General features: G+C 41.3%; 1 protein-coding gene across 7 annotated transcripts in view; it reads right to left on the bottom strand.

Moving 5' to 3' along the window:
- OCRL (OCRL inositol polyphosphate-5-phosphatase) overlaps positions 1–21,379 on the bottom strand; it is a 56,745-nt gene that overhangs the window by 21,060 nt on the left and 14,306 nt on the right. For all 7 annotated transcript variants that reach the window (XM_060292419.2, XM_060292421.2, XM_030844851.3 and 4 more), the window contains 11 exons: positions 13,337–13,447; positions 12,837–12,926; positions 12,016–12,136; positions 11,759–11,920; positions 10,456–10,557; positions 9,818–9,932; positions 8,586–8,702; positions 8,294–8,481; positions 5,465–5,576; positions 3,724–3,833; positions 2,064–2,199 (listed from right to left, as the gene is read on the bottom strand). In XM_060292419.2, the coding sequence (XP_060148402.1) occupies positions 2,064–2,199; positions 3,724–3,833; positions 5,465–5,576; positions 8,294–8,481; positions 8,586–8,702; positions 9,818–9,932; positions 10,456–10,557; positions 11,759–11,920; positions 12,016–12,136; positions 12,837–12,926; positions 13,337–13,447 (1,364 nt within the window). The remainder of the gene's footprint in view (positions 1–2,063; positions 2,200–3,723; positions 3,834–5,464; positions 5,577–8,293; positions 8,482–8,585; positions 8,703–9,817; positions 9,933–10,455; positions 10,558–11,758; positions 11,921–12,015; positions 12,137–12,836; positions 12,927–13,336; positions 13,448–21,379) is intronic.

Here is a 21,379-nt window from a genome sequence, read left to right as displayed (position 1 = left end):
GTGGAAGTGGGGGATAGAAGAGGCACTGAAGACCTTCAGCCTTATCTGTGAATTTTGCTTACTTCTATTTTTATTTTAAAGAGAAAACACATTTTAATTCCTGTGTGATTTAAAAAGTATTAAAAACTAGAAAGGTAGAGCTTTATTAAAGATACACAAAAATACACAGAAAGCATGGAAAAATTGTAAATATCCTGCTGGGAGCTCTGAATTAATATGTATGGAGTATTACAAATATTCTGAGGTTCTGAAAAGAAATACAAACAGAAAAGCTAAGCATAGCTGATGAAACAAAAACGGTTAGTGTCTGGGGGAAAGACATCCTTTTAAAAATGGATTAAGAGAACTCAAATGAAGAAAACAGGGCAGTCCACAAGCACAAGCTAGAAATTAGGTGGGTTAAAAGTAGTATCTGGGTTTCCCTGGTGGCGCAGTGGTTGAGAGTCCACCTGTCAATGCAGGGGACATGGGCTCGTGCCCCGGTCTGGGAAGATCCCACATGCCGCGGAGCGGCTGGGCCCGTAAGCCACGGCCGCTGAGCCTGCGCGTCCGGAGCCTGTGGCTCCGCAACCGGAGAGGCCACAACAGTGAGAGGCCCGCGTACCGCACAAAAAAAAAAAAAAAGAAAAAAAAGAAAAAAGTAGTATCTGAAGGTATATCTAGTCAGTAAGTTCTCTGGAACTCTGCAGGCATTGTGGGGGTAGGAGAAAGAACATCTATAAGTTTGGGAATTAAACAGGCTTAAGAGACTTGAATCTCAGCTCTCCTTCTAACTGCATGCTCTTAAAGAAGTTTATTTAAACTCACTGGTTCTCCACTTGCTCATCTGTTAAATGAGAAATATTTAACTCAAAGCACTGCTGTGAGGAGTAAATGAGATGGGTGTAAATTGCCTAGTACAGTCTCTGGCACGTACTAGCTACTTTTTGAGGAACACATACTATTATTATTCATTATTATTTTAAAATTTCAAAGTGGATAAAGTCAAGTCATGATTGCCTCAATAAAATTTAGAATCTATTCTAAGATGAAGAACAAATTTTGTACATAAAGGAAATGCCCCAAAGTCATTCCCCTTTAAGACAGGAGCAGGATAAGACATATTGGTGAGAACCTATCTCAGAAGCCAAAATAATCAACATACACCCAGAGGAAAGAAATCTACCCTACTGTGCTCTTCGCATGTCTTACCTCATTAATCCTCTTAAGTAGGTACCATTGTTATTCCCATTTTATAGAGGAGGAAACTGAGGCAGAGGGATGTTACATAAATTTTCCATTGTTACAGTTAGAAAGTGGTTGAGCTGGGAGGCAAATTTAAGTAGTCTAGCTATAACGTCCATTCTATCAAGCACTGCCCAATATAGATTCTGCCAGATTACATGACTGTAGGTCTGGAAAAACTGCAAGAAATAATCTAAATGTACTAGCTGTAATAAAGTAAGTCAACAAGATCCCAAGATATAACTTGCATACTAATAACACACAGCTAGAAAACAAAAACTTTACTCACAACAGAGACAAAAAATTAAACAACTGGCCATTAATCCAGCCCAGGATGCAATAGAGTTAAAGAGAAATTTCAAACCTGTGCTCCTGGATGGGAAGACTTCACTATCTTAGTTAGTAGAACTAACAATATGCCTCTTAACATTATATACAGATTATGTTGTATTCTGACCGGTCTGTGCCTTTGTTCCTGCTGTCCCCAGCCCTCTACCTGGAACCTCTCTCCTGGTGCTTCCACTCCTTACTATTTTATCTGATGAGGACCTACTCATCCTTTAAAACCTAGCTTTGAACTCTTCTTTATGTATAATGACTTTAGGAGGTGAAGGGTGCTACCCAGCCATTATGCAGCATGAGAAACACTTGTGTCACTAAACGGCCATGTGGACAGCATTTAGGAGGGTCAAGGGCACTAACTTCTCAATGTTGCAAATGATTATTTGGTTATGAAAACATTATGGCTCACTGAATTACTGACCCGTTCTGAGTCTAAATAACGCTCTAAGAATAGATACTTAACACACAAACGACTGCATGAACAAACAAGTGTTTACCCCAATGTGGAAGAGGGCGCTAACAGGCTTGTGGTCACTGGTTTTCAGTTCCATGTGACTCCGGTAATGAAGCTGATTAACGTTAATTCCTCTCCAGAGAATTCGGTCACACCAGGCTGGAACCCGACATTTCCCACTGCAAAAAAAGTAAGGAATTAGAATAACATACCACACAAGAACGGAATACCTACCACACTGGTTCAGACCTGAGTTAGGCCCTCTTGTTATCTGCTTCTCCTTCCCTAACGACTCCAGCTATTATCTTCCCTACTATATTGCAAGCTCTGTGAAGGGACTGTGTCTGCTTGTTTGTCACTGCATTCTCAGCCCCTAGCACAGTATCTGATGTAAAGTAGGTGCTCAATGAATAGTTATCTAATGAATGAATAAACGGTGCTCCTAAGATTAGGATTATATCTTCAATATTGTTGCCCCAGGGGAAAACAGAATAGCACCTTCTTAAAATACGCTCAGAAGGACAGGATTATATTCAGAACACTTCCTCTTCATTTGCTCTATCAACAGCAATGATGCTTCACAACAGATAGACAACTAATAAAATCTAAAAATCCAATCCTATATTCCTAGACTGGGCTTAATCACTGGAGATGGGTAATAGTAGAGATTTCTTTAAACCTGTACTTTTATGGATAAGTCGAGCTTCTTCTAATAAAGATGAACTAACACCTAAGCATGCAAGTCTGAACAAATAACAGCCCATAAGAATACCAAGGGGAGGGAAAAAGCCTATTCATCATTCTATTAAAATAAGCAACACCTGTACACCTGATCCAGACGGTGACACAAATAAAGTTCTTATCAGTAGCTCTTCAGTTGACTCTCAAGTCAGGTGAGTGGAATAAACAAGGCAATGTGCACAAGATCTCTCAGAGTCACTTTTCACTTGCTGAGCAGCTCCCTCGGAGGATGGGACAGGCTCCTCCCCACCCCACCCTGGCGCTCTCTGAGTCTAAAGAAGCTGACTATGCCCAGGCATTCTTTTCTTCTTTCAAACTTCTGGGCTCAGCCAGGTAGGAAACCATAGGAAACGAAGAAATAGTAGGTAGAAGACAAACAGTCACCAGGCACATACTGACAGGGGCACTTTACTAGGGGTGATCGAGAAATCAACAGGCCCCCTAGACAGTGATTCTCAGCTTTCTGCAGCAGTTGTGGAGGTCAGGCCCAGGCACCGGTATTTTTAAAAGTCCAGCAAAAGAGTCTAATGTGAACTCAGGATCGAGAACCACTGTTCTGGAAGAACCTTTCATGGCTCTTTGTTTTCACCTCTGGTATCCTGAGTTAAAGAGTTGAAAAAGAGTTTGGGAAAAGAGCCAGAACAGGGCAACAGGTAAGGAAATAGGGGTAAGATCAGAAGGGCAAAAATCTAAGAAGCAAGTCTGCTGAGGTGAGAGAAATAAGGCATCACAGGCAGCTCGTAAAACTTCAACAGCCTGACAGAGCAGTCCACACTCTCCTAAGGTGAGCTCACCTGTGAGCACACACAAACTGAAACCTCTTCTGTAATAGCACTGAGCCATTAGGTTTTTCTATCTGTTTCTGGCAAGAACTAAAAATTTCCCAGCCCTTCATCAATTCAGAGAGACAGAAATAAGATCAGGGCTTAACCTATTCCATGAGGAGGTTCTTGTTTTTTTACCTGGAATCCCATCGGTCTGTTTTAGAATCATACTTATACGTGGGGATAAACTTGATTTCCCCTTCCATGAAGTCAGCAAAAGCTTTTTTCTGTGTGCGCTGAATATTTAGCTAGAGATAGAAAAACGTATCATATAAGCAGGGTAACACCATCTTAACAGAAGTGATAATTGGGTTGATCAGCCATTTCTAAGTATCTAAGTTCCGTATCTTTTGCAACTGTCGGAGCACATACATAAAATTTCTGTGCCTTATGAATTAAATTTTGACATTCCAACAGCATCTAAGCTCACCGACAGACAGGATGCTCATATGAGCATGTCACTAATTTTTTATTGCTAATGGTGGTCAAGGTAAAATGGAAAAATGAAACTTGAATAATCATAAGTTCCCTGATGTTAGCACAGATTTTTTTAAATTTATTAAAGTATAGTTGATTTACAATGTTGTGTTAATTTCTGCTGTACAGCAAAGTGACTCAATTATACATATATATATATTCTTTTCCCTATTCTTTTCCATTATGGCTTATCACAGGATACTGAATGGAGTTCTTTGTGCTATACAGTAGGACCTTGTTGTTTATCCATCCTATATATATAATAGTTTGGGCACAGTTTTAATTTTTTAAAAAAGCACACAAATTTTGATTGGATAATTCCAAAAGCCAAATTCAGTGAATAGTTATATTGGGTTGGCCAGAAAGTTCATTCAGGTTTTTCTGTAACATCTTGTGGAAAACCCAAACAAACTTTTCGGCCAAGCCAATAGATCATTTTGAAAGTTACCCTCACTCAAATATTTTACCAGAACTACATAAGATTCAGAACTTATTCCAATTGTACCCCCTTTGGAGGCAGGACAGAGGAAGAAATGCAAAGTTAGCCAGCCAACCTCAATGTGAAGATAGACACAGCCAAGAAAGGCTCACTGTAAAAACCATTCTGCTGCAAAACACCGGAATTTTGACTATGACTGAAGGTCAAAAGTCTCACGTTAGGATTTAAAGACATTCAAATCAAGTTGAAACATTTTCTTCCCTCAATAAGAAGCATTCACTTTTAGCAGCCAGAATCCATATGCTAAAGTAAAAATTCAAGTCCTGTGCCAGGCTCCAAGGCAAATTTACAGAAAACTAGGTTCCTCAATATCGTTTTATATAAATGTTACCATATCAGTGCTTCTCACACAGGTTTTAACATCTATAAACTAGCAAGCCCCAACTTCTCAATCAGTTCCCATTAGACCACAGTCTGCTATTTTTCCCAAACTTCTCTTCTGTGCCTCCCAATCCCCTCACAGGGCCTCCCTCTTTTACCTCCAAGCTGTTGCTGAGCCTGCCAAGTAATCATAGAGCAGCTTTCCCTGTTTCATCTGCCAAACCACATCAACATAGCTGAAGGCCCACTTCCTCCAGGAAGTGTTCTCCAATTAACCCCACCCATTCTCCAACTCATTTATACAAATCTCTGAAATCCCTTCTTGATAAAGACTTAATGAATAAATGTTATATTGACTTTTTATCACTAACGTTATCTCTTCTCCTCCCATCCAAGCACTTAATAAAAGCACTACAAACCTTGTGTGTACTCACTGCATCACTAGTCACAATGTTTTCCCCAGACAGTGATACCTTTCCATCTACTTCTAGAGTAAGACACAACTCCCATGGGTCTAACTCATAAACCTAACAATTTTATCTGCTGTCTAGGAAAGTACCTTTTAAAATAAAATTTTATTACCTGGTCCAATTTCAAGAGTCTCTGAAGGTCATTCTTATTAATAAGACTCTTCACTTCATTGGCATCAGGCATGCAAAGTCTGTAGTTCAAATCTCCCAACCAGATGACAACACTGAGGATAAAGAAATACATGAACAGAAATAGCAGCAATGAGCATAAAAATCAATCAGAGGAGAATGGAGAGAAGGAAAATGGGGAGATTATTGATAAGCATTCATTTATCACTATCTGACTAGGGGTTTAAGATATAACTATCCTTTGGGGGCGAGTACTATCAACACCTGAGAGGGGCGAGGGATTACAAAATAGGCAGGAGGACGGGCCTGCACACATGAGGAACAAAGACAGGGAAATACGGTGTATATGTGGGACTCAGAAACCAAGGAGTTAACTCCTTGAGAGAAGCATGTAGTTTATTTGCTGGACTAGCTTCAAAATTTCACCTGGCTACTTGCCAGGTCTCTAGGGGAAGAGAATCTGAACGTTTTCTGCCTCTCTGAGCCCTGATGTTCTGCAGGCTCTCCACTAGGGTCTGCATGGTCTGAATGACAGCTCTCTTGGGCAGGGCCCACTAGCAAATGTAGGTCCAGGGCTTTCTGCTGCAGCCACTCTGTCTACCCTTGCCCCAGAACCGCAGTCCAAGTCCCAGGCAGGAAGGAAAATGGCAGGTCATGGGAGCCTCAGGCTCCCAATCACAGCAACAGACCCCCAGGTGTGCTGAGAGCCGCCCAGGGGAGACCCTGAAATTCCCACACCAAAATGGGTTCTCTTGTGAGCTATCTCAAGTTCCAAATGGATCTCTTTGCCAATCTTTAAGGTCCCGGGTAAATAAATTTATGGAATTTCGGGGCAATTTTATGATTACTGATGTCAAGGCCTTGTTTTACCACTGTGAAACAGAATTCTATATGATCCTAATTGTTGAGACAATATGGAAAGAGGCCAACATCACTACCTTTCCCTACTCTTTCCTCAATTACCCCACTCTCTACTGATCCTAATACCCACAAATTATCTTTTGTTTTCCTACTAATTCACATCTCAAACCACTATTCCAAATCTCATTACCCTCTCAGAATTTCAATTACTACTATTAATTTCCCTACAAATAACCATTTTCTACTAACAATCCATTCCTCAACTGATTTTTGTTTCTATCCTTATTAAGTCCCATTCTTCACTAACCTTTCACATTATCCATTGGTGTCTTTAAATCTCCACAGCCCCTTTTCTTAATGATTCACAGCCAGTAAAAAGAATAATGTAGATCTCTATTTACTGGCTTGGAAAGAGATTCACAATAAATAGGATAATACAGTCCTATATAATGAGTATGTGTGTGTTTGTGTGTGCATAGAGAAAAGTCTATAACAGCACTATTCAGAACAGATAGGGACTTCCCTGGTGGGGCAGTGGTTAAGAATCTGCCTGCCAATGGAGGGGACTCGGGTTCGATCCCTGGTCCGGGAAGATCCCACATGCCGCGGAGCAACTAAGCCTGTGCGCCACAACTACTGAGCCTGCGCTCTAGAGCCTGCAAGCCACAACTACTGAGCCCACGTGCCACAACTACTGAAGCCTGTGTGCCTAAAGCCCATGCTCTGCAACAAGAGAAGCCACCGCAATGAGAAGCCCGCGCACCACAATGAAGAGTAGCCCCTGCTCGCCGCAACTAGAGAAAGCCTGCACGCAGCAACGAAGACCCAACACAGCCAAAAATAAAACTAAATTAAATAATTAATTTAAAAAAAAAACAGAAGACATAGGACGCACATAAGAAATGTAATTTTCAATTGCCTAGTAGCTGAATATAAAAAGTAAAAGAAACAAGTGAAAATAACTTTAACAACAAATTCCAGGGCTTCCCTGGTGGCACAGTGGTTTAGAATCCACCTGCCAATGAAGGGGACACGGGTTCAAGCCCTGGTCCAGGAAGATCCCATATGCTGCAGAGCAACTAAGCCCATGTGTCACAACTACTGAGCCTGCGCTCTAGAGCCTGTGATCCACAACTACTGAGCCCGTGTGCCACAACTACTGAGGCTCGCACGCCTAGAGCCCGTGCTCCGCAACAAGAGAAGCCACCACAATGAGAAGCCCATGCGCCGCAACGAAGAGTAGCCCCCGCTCGTCGCAACTAGAGAAAGCCCGTGCACAGCAACGAAGACCCAACTCAGCCAAAAATAAATAAAACAAAACAAAACAAAAAAAACCCAATGCCTTCTTTAAAAAAAACCAAATCCCATTTAACTCAATATATGCAAACTTTTGTTATTTCAACATGTAATCAATACTTAAAAAGTTGAGATATTTTACATTTTTTCCCTACTAAATTCAGTGTATATGCTCACAGCACATCTCAGTTTGGACTAGCTACTTTCAAGTGCCCAACAGCCACCTATGGCTACTGGCTGTCATAACGGACAGCACAGATCTGGAAGGATACACACTGAATTGTCCAGTGTTTTTCTTCGGAAGGAGGGACTGGCCGGGGAGAACAGAGGTAAGAAATGAGGGATTTTTTACTTTTACCTTTTATTACTTTTCTATTTTATAATAAAAAATAATAAAAACTGATGTCAATTGACAGACCCCCCTCTACCATTACTCTAGATGCCCACTAAGAGAACTAACCTTTCCTCTGATAGCAAATCTAATTCCTCTGACTAAAATCTAATTCATCTGCTATTCCTCAAACCCGCCCCCTTCTTCGTGACCCCAATCCCTAAACAATAATCTCTTCACTCTTCACATTTCTATAGCTTCTCACCACGTTTAGTCTCTTCTCACCACCACTATTCAAAGGCTAAGGAAGACTTAACCACTCACTCATGTTTCATGATGTTCAGCTGTGGGAGGGTCTGATTTGGGACCACAAAACTCATTCGTGCGCAGATGTCCTTATAATCCTGATTCCTTCTCTCAAAGTCCTCCACGTGGGCAGCCAAGTGGGAATTGACAACACAAAAGGTAGTGTTGTGAAATACAAATCTCACAGCTACCCCACCTTTGTTTCCCTGTTAGCAAGAGTAATGATCCACAGTTAGTACAAAGATGCAACTAGCACCTGAACTTCACATGGACATAAATCATAATTGAGCTCATTTCCGAAGTAACTCACCATCTTCCCCATGATTCCAGTCCCAACTGTTTCTGTAGCAACATCACGGATATATCGCCACTGATCCTTTCTGGCAAATATCAGGAGCATCATCCCAACGAGGCGGACCAGTTGAACCTATGAGTCGCAGGGAATTAGAAGAGGTTCATGTTAATACCACTCTTTGCCACATATCGAATTCCCACAACTAATTTTCCACCAAGAAGATATAACCATGCCCTAATCTGAATCCAAATCCTCTAATTTCCCAGTGGGCCTCATAAAGAGAAAACAAAACTTCTCTGGGAAAGCTTTAATCTGGCTCTGACCAGTAGGAGTTAAAAGTCTTTGGAGACAACGAGTACACTCAGCTCTAGATTCATTATTTTAATCACTTTTTAGCCTACCGTGAGTAGGCAGCATAAAAAATTCGAATAATAATGACAAAGCCTCTATCCCAGCTTGTTCCTTTTGCCTCTTCTTCCTAGTTTCTGATTTACAATTTCCTAAGAAATTAAAATGTATAAAATAACACTCCTTTTTACTTTTAAGTCTGTGAACTAGAAATATGTCTGAAATGTGTATTAGTCTATATGAGAGGAATAACATCTTCAGGAGTCTTATCACCTATATCAGCTGCTAGAAGATGCAGATGAAAATTACTTAAGACAAATGACTCCTTTTAAAGGGCTTGGTATGGTAGCCCCATAATTAAAATAACTCTTCTGGTAGCCTCTACCACGTGCCTTCTAGAGACCAACAAATTGGGCCACCTTGCTAAAGTCAACTCTATTCTTGACTTACAACCAAGTTTCGAGCTCATTGAAATTCCACAACACTCCTGTTCTTGCTCCAATTCCAAAGCTTGCCCTATGCACCTACATGCTTCAAACTGCTTTTCTGTAAAGCATCCAGTTCTGACCATGTCAGCGAACAATTTCAATCTTAAACTCTCATTGCAAAAATCACTTACCTTATGTGTCAGCATTTGAGTTAATTACTGCTATGAGGACAATAAAATTCTTCTTTTCTCCTAAAAACTACCTAAGCAATGAAACTATAAGATCGGGAAACTTAGGGAATTCTTTTTCTAGGAAATAGGAATAAAAAGGATTAGTCTGCCCTATTCCAGTATTACACATGGGGAAGAATTCAATTAAACCACTCTTTTGGAACAAGCTATAGATAACAGAGTAACTTCTAGTGAGTTCTACTTAGTTGTATACTAAAAAAGATAATTCAGTGCGGCTTACTTTCTTATACTTGGCTTTGGAATGCAAACCCCTCTCCACAGCCAAGGACCACTCTTGTTCCTTCACAGATTCAAAGTAGAAAAAGGCTTCTGTGCTCAAGTCCAGCTCTTGGAATCTGAGAAAACAAGAGGATGTCGGATCTACACACATCCCATAATTATCTCTGACTACCTCCTGTCCCATTTTCTGAGACATTAGATGAAACAATGCGGAAAAGATAAATTTTAGAGAACTGCTCTATTGACTCAGGTGATCAGTAAGGACAAGTAGTTTTCTTTTCAAAAGACTCCGCGCCACAGGTATATGCACAGGCTATGCAAAACACAAACAAAAAAACCTCCATAAGGGATAACTGTAGAGCTTTGTTTATATATCCTAGAAATAGTCACTGTTAGAATTAACCTCAAATCTCAGTTTCTATGAAGTATATAGTTTTCTATGGGTTTTGAGAGGATTAGATGCTTCCTTACACCAATTCAGGTATCTGTTCCTTTATGATCTCACAAATTTGACCCACAAGTTAACTCTCACATATAGTCTACAGTAGGTTTTTACAAATGGTGGGGAAAAAAGCGCAAAATGTCACGTAAACTAACACCAAACATACAGCCAAAATGAACTTCCAGACGCCATTTTACCCAATGCAGTAGATATCAGGAGGATTCGGATCACAGTTCAGCCAAGGTTCTAGCCCACTGTCTGGAGACTGGCCATTCACGTTCCATGTTCCAACAAAGAACCTAATACATGATTCCAAAACATAATTTAAAAACAAAGGTCAAGTGTGGATGGTCACAATAAGCAACATAATTTCTCAAACTGTTTTGCCACACACACACACAAAACCCTCTTGCCTGTAGAAGACAAAGGCAGTGGGCTTATTCTCTCCAAAGTTTACATCAGGTAAACCTACAGAAAGGAACCAAGTCTCTATTTAAAAAACACAAGTTTAATTGCTCTACCACATTTCCTTCCTATTACATTCCATCCAAACTCATATCTGAAGGGAGAGCTTGTGGATGGGAAAGAGGTATCTTCATGCTATAAGGATGTCTAACATGGATAACTATTCCATAAGGAGTTGTAGTTAAATCCAAAAACTCACTTCCCGAAGGATTACAAGGACATCTGTGTAGGAAATTCTGTTGAGACAGATATAGTATTAAGGGGGAAAGCAGAAGGGAAAACTCATGACTGTCTTAACTGTTTACATACAAATATAAGCATCACGGGAAATCTGAAGATCTGGAGGTTTCAGCATAGGGATATAGTCATGACTGAATTAGAATAAATGAGGCATAATGGGATAGCAGATGGGACTGGAATCTTGGACTAAAAGGGTACATGCTGTTCGAAAATAACAAAGGAAAGCGTTGCTGCTTTGAACATCGGGATACACGACACACACCACACGTAGTGAGTCCAGAAAAGAGGATATCACCAAGATGAAATGAAAAATATAATAGAGGAAAGAATCGAAGATAGACCTCCCAATCAAGATGCTTGGGTGAAACTTCCTTCAGTTAACTTCCCAAAGTAGGTAAATTAAAGTCTAGTGGTAATGGCGGACTTAATTTTCCAATATTGGCAAGAAGAAATTCAGCAGGTCAGATAGATAAACACACTTGCTTATGGAATGTACTAGGAGACAATTCTCTAGTACTTGTGAGCTTGACTTGGTTCTCTAAGAGTGGATAGAAAGGTTAGTAGAGGTGGTATCATTAGTAATTAGAAAATCCAAGGGAAATTGTAGCACTGGCATTATTTTGGATATGTATGTTATTGACCAGCATAAAGACAGGGGCTTGAATCAGCTCACCATTCTCTTCTTTATGCTTTTATTCTGAATTAAGCTAATTAAACTAATACCTTAAATACCCAAAGACCATTTTTTCCTATATGTACTAACGTTTAGCCTCAGTAAGTAGAAGAGAGACTAACCTGAAAGTCTGAATGTTGACATATTCTTTCTCTCGCTTTGCCAGGATGTGTTTGATGAGACCCTCCCGCTGCCCAGACTGGGTGTTTGGTACAAAGAGCTTCCGCATGGTATTGGTCACTTTGGGCTGTTCCTTGTTAGAAGCTTCCTTTTCACGTGGAAGCCTAGCAAATAAATGAGGAATTCAAAAGTGAAATTGCCTTAAACAATTCCCATGTGTGTCTCACACGTGGGAAATCTGTTTCAACATAGGACTTACATTCTATTCACTGAAGATGGTGGGGGTGGCGGTTCCCGATGAACCCCTGTAGGCTGATTCTGCAAATTTATTTTCTTGTCCAAATTCAAAGATGAAAAATTATCCTCAAATCCAAGAAGCCCTGAAGGACACAGAACCCAGAGTGCAAGGGGGGAAAAGATAACATCCAACTTATGCAGGATTGATAGGACTTTGCTTTGATCAGCGGTTTTGGTTTGATCACTATTTGCTCAGTGGCGTTACCAAACAGAAAGGTATAAGAGTAGTGATAACGTAGATTGGGGGAAGAAGCACATCTGTCCCTGAAGCACTGACATATTAACTAGAATGACAGTAAGTTACGTTAACTTGGAACGTGAATAATAAGAGCTAGTCTTTATAGAAGACTTTTAGCACAATGCCTGGTTGATAGTAAGGAGCTATATCATTATCTCACTTAATTGTCACAAAGACCTCATGAGGTAGGTGCTATTAAAAATCTTCCTATGTTACAGAAAAAGAAACAGAAGCTCAGAGTTGTCAAAGTAATTGGACCAAGGTCATATAACTAGTAAGTCAGAGAACGGGGATTCAAACCCAGGTAGTCTGGCTCCAGAGCCTGCACTTTTTACCCCTCTGCTAAGCTGGCACTGAAAGAGCTAATGTGCCACAGAAAGGATCAGGAGTGAACGTGAGTCAGTGGGTACGGACTTGATAAAACCACTCCATAGGAGAAGGTATCTGACACTGACATTAATCCACATTATCTTATCTGCCCAGATAAAATCTATTGACTCTGCAATAATCATAGCAACCAGGGAAAAAAAGAATCTTTTCAGTACCTGAAAAAACAGAAGAGTTGTCCTCAGTGTCTAATTTCTGGTACCAGCTGGATGAGTCCTTTTGCTCTGGAACAAGAAGTTGTGACTGCGCTGGAGAGATAAGGGTCATAGTCAGAATGGAATGACTATTCCATTGAATGGAATATACCATAACCAAAGGCCATTCACTCAGCACTCAAGTGCAGGGGCCAGCGCCATTCTTGAACACAAAGGGAGAGACTAAGAAAATGAGGGCAGCTCTGGGATCATCTGGGACCAAAGGAGGATTACAGTCTGCAGTAAGCTGTCCAAGGAATGAAACTGAAGATTCTGGAAATTGACTCAGTGTCCTTAAAGCTGAATAGACTTATTCCCTAACCTATCCCTGGGGCCATTCCTGAAGAAAAAAAAAAATCGCCTATCAAGGCTCTAGGGGTGAGGTACTTTGCTAATGGCCACTTGCCTCTGTACAGCATGTCCCATGCAAGTAGTAGAAAGAAAACTGCTGAGGCTTGAGTTACCTTCCTGAGCAGCAAGGACCTCTGAGAGGAACTTCAGACAGCGTTCCTCATCAGGGATTTCAAAGCGGCGCTCTCTGGTCCAGTCCCCCTGAATCCGAATTTTGCAGCCACCTAAAAAGAATGGAAATCCATGTACATATAGCTACGGAAAATAATGTTTTCTTGGGATATTTTCAACTTACCAATTTAATAGGAGAAGGTCCAGATTGCAAATATTCCAGACCTCTAACGTGTGAAGCATGCCTATAAGATCAAGGGACTGGGTGTGGTGGTGGTGCTGGGGGTGATGCACAGAGGAAAATCTAGTGAAGGCTGATAAACTGTGTAAATGAGCAGCCCGATAGAGTGATATGGTATGTACTGAAATCACAGTTTCCTACTTTCCGATATATTGCTCAAATGTCACTGTAGGAACCTCCAAAATCTAGCAGAAGATCAATTCCTCAACCACCCTCCTCCCATCTCCTAGCTGGAAATTCCTACCACTTCAAATCCAAATCATATAGTAAAAGTCTCTGAAGTGTGAAGGGAAAAAAGGAAATATGATGGTTTGTTCCTAGGTACAGACTGTACCCAGGCAATTGAATTTATAAGCTAATTAAAAAAAAAGCATAATGGGATTGGTTTGAATTATTCTGAAAAGAAGCATCTATACCTCATTTACCTCAAGTGAAAAATGTATGTCTTGAATAAACTCACAAAAACAATATAATGACCCATGTCCAGGAGTGGTCTGGTTCAAGTACAGTCAGTTGGAAAACAGTATAATTAGAAGCAAAGTTATCTGGGACTTTAGTTTCTTATGTATATAACATACTGTCTCCCCTTTTCTAATGCCCTCTATTTACCATCAACTGTCTCGATATGGTGACCCAGGAAACCCATGTCCTTGTTTACATTCTTATTTTAACTGATTTATTACATTTATTGTTTTCTCATGGCCCTGGAAACGATAAGCTCCTTCAGGGCAAGAGGCAGGCTGCACATACCGGTTATCCAACACAACACTCTCAATGGTCTCCCAGGGTTGTTTGGGACAGAGGGACTTCTCAGGACTCAAGACTTCCAAAGCTAAGACCGGGAAAGTCCCAGGCAAACCGGGCTCATCGGTCACTTTATTGATAACAATGACATCAGACTTCACAGACAGAAGGCATTTAATGACTCCCAAACTGGACTCTTTCACACTTGTAAATAACAAAGAGGTGAGAAAATAAAATGAAAATCCTAGTTTCTTATGGTAGAAATCCACTTCTGAACCTTTGACTCTCTCTTTCTTTGCATTTCTTTAAGTTTCTGTATTCACAGATATTTAGTGATCAGAATAAAAGAGATAAACATAGAGGAAAAAATGAAAAAGAAGGCACCCAAGAGGACCAGCAATAAGAAAATTAACGGGGGTGCCACTGTAAGGTGGAGAAAAAAAGAGGGAGCATGAATAAGGACTGTCAATTAGAGCAGCCTTGAAGATACGATGGGAAAACCTCCTTCAGGGCACAAGTAGTCCTCTCTTTCTCAGATAATTTATATTAAAAGTAGAAAAAAATTTAAAAAGAGCAGTTCCTACCTGATACAGACTTAGAACAAGAACACATATTCTCTCTGTCCCACAATCCTTGAAAGATATATTTTAGCAAATATAAAAAATAAACTGACCCATTTAACGGACAAAAGATTCCAGAAATTGCTTACAAAGTAACACTAGATGCTCTCTCACCACGTTGCATGGGAAAGAGGACAAATTACCCCCACCACGCAACCTTCTACTCTCCTCCCTTCCAGCCCCTCTGGCCTCTTTGTGATCAGCAAACACTCCTCTATCTTCAATTTCTCCTCTGAATACTCCCTGCATCTCTCAGTAGTTCTCAACTAAGCGTGCATTAGAATTACCAGAGGCGCTTTTAGGAAATACTGCCACTTGGGGCCCCATCCCAGGCCAAGAAAACAGAATCTCTGGGGGTGAAGCCCAGGCACTGGGAGTTTCTAAAACACTCCTCCAGGTGGTCTAGTGCATCCAGACTGAAAATCAGAGTCACCTGCAAACTGGCTGGGCCCTGAGACTAGCTCCCGCTGTGGCCCTCTGAACTAGAGGCTATTTATAGCCTTTCACACCCTATGTAATTTAAGACTGATGTCCTTATTTGTCCTAATGCCATCTCCAGACCATTCCCTCTCCTCCTCCCTCATGAAAAATCCCTTCTCCTTTGAGGCTCACCCACTGGGCTATGCCAGCTTCTTCCCTTCCCTCCTCCATGGAATCATGTACCAACTTCCCAGAAACTTCCAAATCCAGGCCTGATTAAGACTTCCTCTCCACTCACAGCCCTGCTTTAACTTTGCGTCCCTGAAAAATTAGCACAGAAAGCTCAGTCAACACCTTCAACTTCCTCATCCAATGACCTTGCCCCTCCACCTCAGCCACCTACTCCCTCAGTCCCTACTGGGGCTGCCTCAGTTCTACCCTGGACCTTTCATCACAGAAACACCATCACCTCATAAATCTCTAATTCAAATATCCCACTCTGAACTGTTACTCCTTCCAGCTTACCTGCTCTTATGGGAACCTCCAGCGCACTGATCCCTCCACTTTCTCAGTATCCATTCACTTCCTCCTGCTTTCACTTCCCTTTTTATCAAACAGATGCCATCGTTTCACTCTGTTGCAAAAACCCAGAACTGCCTTACCACTCTCACTCTGTTTTGGCTAACACCTATCTGGCTAACTCCCAACCCTCAGAAATCAAACTAACTGCCTTCTCTGTACTTACGTCTCAGGGAGTAAAACCACACACACACACACGCACACGCACACACACACGCGCACACACACGCGCACACACGCACACACACATACGTACACGCACACGCACACACACACATACACACACGCACACACATACATACACACGTGCGCGTACACACACACACACACACACACACACACACACACACACACACACACACACCATTATAAATTGACTGCTAACCTCAACGGGGCCCTATATGATAGGAAGCAATCTAAGTTTCCATAGTCCACTTGTCTCCCACTACTATTTGGAACCACTATTCACACCTTCTCATTTATCCTCAATCTTTGGATCCCCCTCTTCTCAAGCTCTCTTCTTCATACTTTATGAGCTTTACCTCATACCTCAGAGGAAACAGAAGCCATCACATGGAAACCTACCTGTATCTGTACTCATCTTCTCCTTTCTCTTCTGATGCACGAAGGAGGAGTCCTCCTATCAAAGGCCATCTTCTTTTTGAATTGCAACCCCTCAGGTTCTCTCAGGAATCTCACAGTCATTCTCTAGACACCTCCCCCACGTAGCTTTAACCTCTTCCTCACACAGGCTCCTTCTCATCAGCATTAAAATAAATCATGTTCTAAATCCTCCTCATTTAAAAAACAAAAAACCTTCCTGGACCCCATATCTTCCTCCAACTCCGGTCCACCTCTACATTCCCCCTTTGCAGTCAAGCTTTAAAAGACACACAGTTGCTACCTGCTCACCTGCCATTTCTCTCTTTAATCCACTCCAATATGACTTTGGCTCCTACCACCCCTCTGAAATTGCTTTGTTAAGGTCACCAATGATCTCCATAGTGCTAAATCCAATGGATACTCTTCAGTCATCTTATCAGACCTAGCAGCAGAAATCAACACTTGACCCCTCCTTGAAACAGTCTCTTCCAAAGGCTTCTATGACACCATGCTCATCTAGTTTATCTCTCTCTTTGGTCACTAATTTTAAGTGCCCTTTGAAGCATCTCCTCCTCTATCTGAACTTTAAAAAGTAGAGTGAGTTCAATCTTAAATCTTTTTCTCACTGTGTATCAGCACTGTCCAATAGGACTTTCTGTGATGATGGACATGTTCTTTAACTGCACTGTCCAATATGGTAGCCAATGACCCCATGTGGCTAAGGAGTACTTGAGGAGTGCTGAGGAACTGAGAAACTGATTTTCTAATTTCGTTCTAACTAATTTAAATAGGCACATATGACTAGTGGCTATGGTATCTGAGAGCACAGCTCTATATACAGTCACATCATCTCTCATGGTTTCAAATACCCTCTATGTGCTAGAGACCCAGACTTTACTTCTGAGCTTCAGATGCATACATTCAACTGCCAATTTATCACCTACACTCAGATGTCTCAAAGAAATCTCAAAGTAAACATAGCTAAAACTGAATTCGTGACCCCTACCCCAGGAAAACTCATTCCTCCTGCAACGTTCTTATTTCTGCAAATGGTACCACCATCCACATTCATGCCAGAAATCTCGGATTCATCCTTGACACTTCTGCTCACCCCCTGCACCCACACCAACCTCTGTTGATTTAACCTCCAAAAACATTTATCAGATCTGTCCACTTCTCTCCATTCTTACTCTCTAGCTTAAACTACTGAAGGAGGCTCCTAACTGGCACCCAAACATAGGCATAAAATCCTTCATATTCTTTCAATTTTTAGAAATCTGTAAATCCAGATTCCTTCTCATGGCTTACGAGACCCTACTGGATCTGGTCCTAGCCTGTCCTACCTTGTGCCTGAGCCTTCTTTCAGGCATCCTGGCCTTCTTTCATTTCAAAGAAAGTGTCAAACTACTTCCCAAATTGGGGCCTTTTCACATGCAGTTCCTTTTACCTGGAATACTCTTCCCCATTTTCACCTGTCTCTTACTTATCCCCTCTGGTCTCAATTTAAATGTCACTTCTTCAAAGAGGCCTTCCCTGAGTACCCTGCCTAATTTAGTTAGCACTCTTATAAACTCTCTGTATTTCTCCTTGATAGCATTTATCAAAACTGCAATTATGGGCAATTCCCTGGCAGTCCAGTGATTAGGATCCTGGGCTTCCACTGCAGAGGGCCTGGGTTTGATCCCTGGTCAGGAAACTGAAATCCCACAAACCACGCGGTGTGGCCCCCACCAAAACAAACCAAAAAACCCCCCTGCAATGATACGACTATACCTTATCAGTTTAAATTCTGTTTCCTTCACTAAGTTTCATGAAGTACCATGACTACATTGCTTTCTGCTATATCCCCAGAACACAGCGCCTGGCACATGAAAGGTATTCACGTGTTTATGGAATGCATTAATGGGTTATAGGCATCTACGTGACACTAGCATCAAACAGCACAGAAGCAAGAACCAAGGCTGGAGGAGCAACCTTACCTATGCTGTTCTCTACTGATTGTGCAGCACTTAGAATAGTGCCTGGCAAATAGAAGGCACTCGACAAATATTTGTTGAATAATGAATAAAAGAGGGTTTAATATTAGGGAATTAGTGTAATACAGTCCATCAATAGGTCAAATAAGGAAGAACAATATAACTATCTCTATAAATACAAAAGACGTTTGATAAAATTCAATATACATTCACCATTTTAAAAACCACACAAACTTGAAATAAATGCAGTTTCTTAACATGGTTTTAAAAAACCCTATCAAATCAACAGGCAACAACATCCTCAACAGTGAAGCACCACTTGAGGCATTCTCACTGAAACCAGGACCTAAACATAAATCATCATCATTATTTAACGTTGATCTCCAAATTCTTGTTGGTGTAATGAGACATGAAGCAAAACTAATAGTTATAGCTACTAGAAAGAGACAAAACTACTACTTGCAGATGACTAGGGCTGTCTATCAAAACCAAAAAAGAAAATAAACAGCCCCCCCAAAATAAAAATAAATTTCTGTAAAGTGGCTGGATAAAAGGTAAATATCTACTGATTCACTTTGTTATACAGAAGAAACTAACACACCATTGTAAAGCAATTATACTCCAATAAAGATGTTAAAAAAAAAGGTAAATATCTAAAATTCAACAGCTGCTCTGTATACTAGTAATAAGCAATTAGAAGATAAGAGAAAAAAGGTTCCACTGACAATAGCAGCAAACAAATAAAATCCATCAAAAAACAGTTAACCTACAAATGTATGATAGCTATGAAGAAACCACAAAATGTTACTGAGAGATATAAAGAGAAACTGAGTAAGTAGAGATAGATATACCATGTTCCTTGACAGTGACTTAATTTTATAAAGGAGTTAATTTAATAAAATTTGGTGCATATCTATGGTGAAATATTAGCCATTAAAAATCATGGTTTTGGAGGAAACAAGATGGCGGAGTAGAAGGACGAGCTCTCACTCTCTCTTGCGGGAACACCAGAATCACAACTAGCTGCCAGACAATCATCGACAGGAAGACACTGGAACTTACCAAAAAAGATACCCCACATCCAAAGACAAAGGAGAAGCCACAATGAGACGGTAGGAGGGGCACAATCACAGTAAAATCAAATCCCATAACTGGTGGGTGGGTGACTCACAGACTGGCGAACAATTATACCACAGAAGTCCACCCACCGGAGTGAAGGTTCTGAGCCCCACGTCAGGCTTCCCAACCTGGGGGTCCGGCAATGGGAGGAGGAATTCCTAGAGAATCAGACCTTGAAGCCTAGTGGGATTTGACTGCAGGACTTCGACAGGACTGGGGGAAACAGAGACTCCACTCTTGGAGGGCACACACAAAGTAGTGTGCGCATCGGGACCCAGGGGAAGGAGCAGTGACCCCGGGGGGGACTGAACCAGACCTACCTGCTAGTGTTGGAGGGTCTCCTGCAGAGGCGGGGGGTGGCTCTGTTTCACCGTGGGGACAAGGACACTGGAAGCAGAAGTACTAGGAAGTACTCGTTGGTGTGAGCCCTCCCAGAATCTGTCATTAGCCCCACCAAAGAGCCCAGGTAGGCTCCAGTGTTGGGTTGCCTCAGGCCAAACAACCAACAGGGAGGGAACCCAGCCCCACCCATCAACAGTCAAGTGGATTAAAGTTTTACTGAGCTCTGCCCACCAGAGCAACAGTCAGCTCTACCCACCACCACTCCCTCCCATCAAGCCTCTTAGATAGCCTCATCCACCAGACGGCAGACAGCAGAAGCAAGAAGAACTACAATCCTGCAGCCTGTGGAACAAAAACCACATTCACAGGAAGACAGACAAGATGAAAAGGCAGAGGGCTATATACCAGATGAAGGAACAATATAAAACCCCAGAAAAACAACTAAATGAAGTGGAGATAGGCAACCTTCCAGAAAAAGAATTCAGAATAATGATAGTGAAGATGATCCAGGACCTCGGAAAAAGAATGGAGGCAAAGATGGAGAAGATGCAAGAAACGTTTAACAAAGACTTAGAAGAATAAAAGAACAAACATCTAGAAGAATTAAAGACCAGAGATGAACACCACAATAACTGAGATGAAAGCTACACTAGAAGGAATCAATAGCAGAATAACTGAGGCAGAAGAACGGATAAGTGACCGGAAAGACAGAATGGTGGAATTCACTGCTGCGGAACAGACTAAAGAAAAAAGAATGAAAAGAAATGAAGACAGCCTAAGAGACCACTAAGACAACATGAGACGCAAGAACATTCGCATTATAGGGGTCCCAGAAGGAGAAGAGAGAGAGAAAGGACCCGAGAAAATATTTGAAGAGATTATAGCCGAAAACTTCCCTAACATGGGAAAGGAAATGGCCACCCAGGTCCAGGAAGTGCAGCGAGTCCAATACAGGATAAACCCAAAGAGAAACACACAGAAACACATAGTAATCAAATTGGCAAAAATTAAAGACAAAGAAAAATTAGTCAAAGCGCAAGGGAAAAACGACAAATAACATACAAGGGAACTCCCATAAGGTTAACGGCTGACTTCTCTGCAGGAACTCTACAAGCCAGAAGGGAGTGGCATGATATACTTAAAGTGATGAAAGGGAAGAACCTACAACCAAGATTACTCTACCCGGCAAGGATCTCATTCAGATTCGATGGAGAAATCAAAAGCTTTACAGACAAGCAAAAGCTAAGAGAATTCAGCACCACCAAACCAGCTCTACAACAAATGCTAAAGGAACTTCTCTAAGTGGGAAACACAAGAGAAGAAAGGGACCTACAAAAACAAACCCAAAACAATTAAGAAAATGGTCATAGGAACATACATATTGATAATTACCTTAAACGT

Source organism: Globicephala melas, chromosome X (assembly GCF_963455315.2).
Source record: "Globicephala melas chromosome X, mGloMel1.2, whole genome shotgun sequence".
NCBI lineage: Eukaryota > Metazoa > Chordata > Mammalia > Artiodactyla > Delphinidae > Globicephala > Globicephala melas.
The sequence above is the reverse complement of the archived record's forward strand: the minus strand, read 5'-3'. Positions and strand labels throughout refer to the sequence as shown.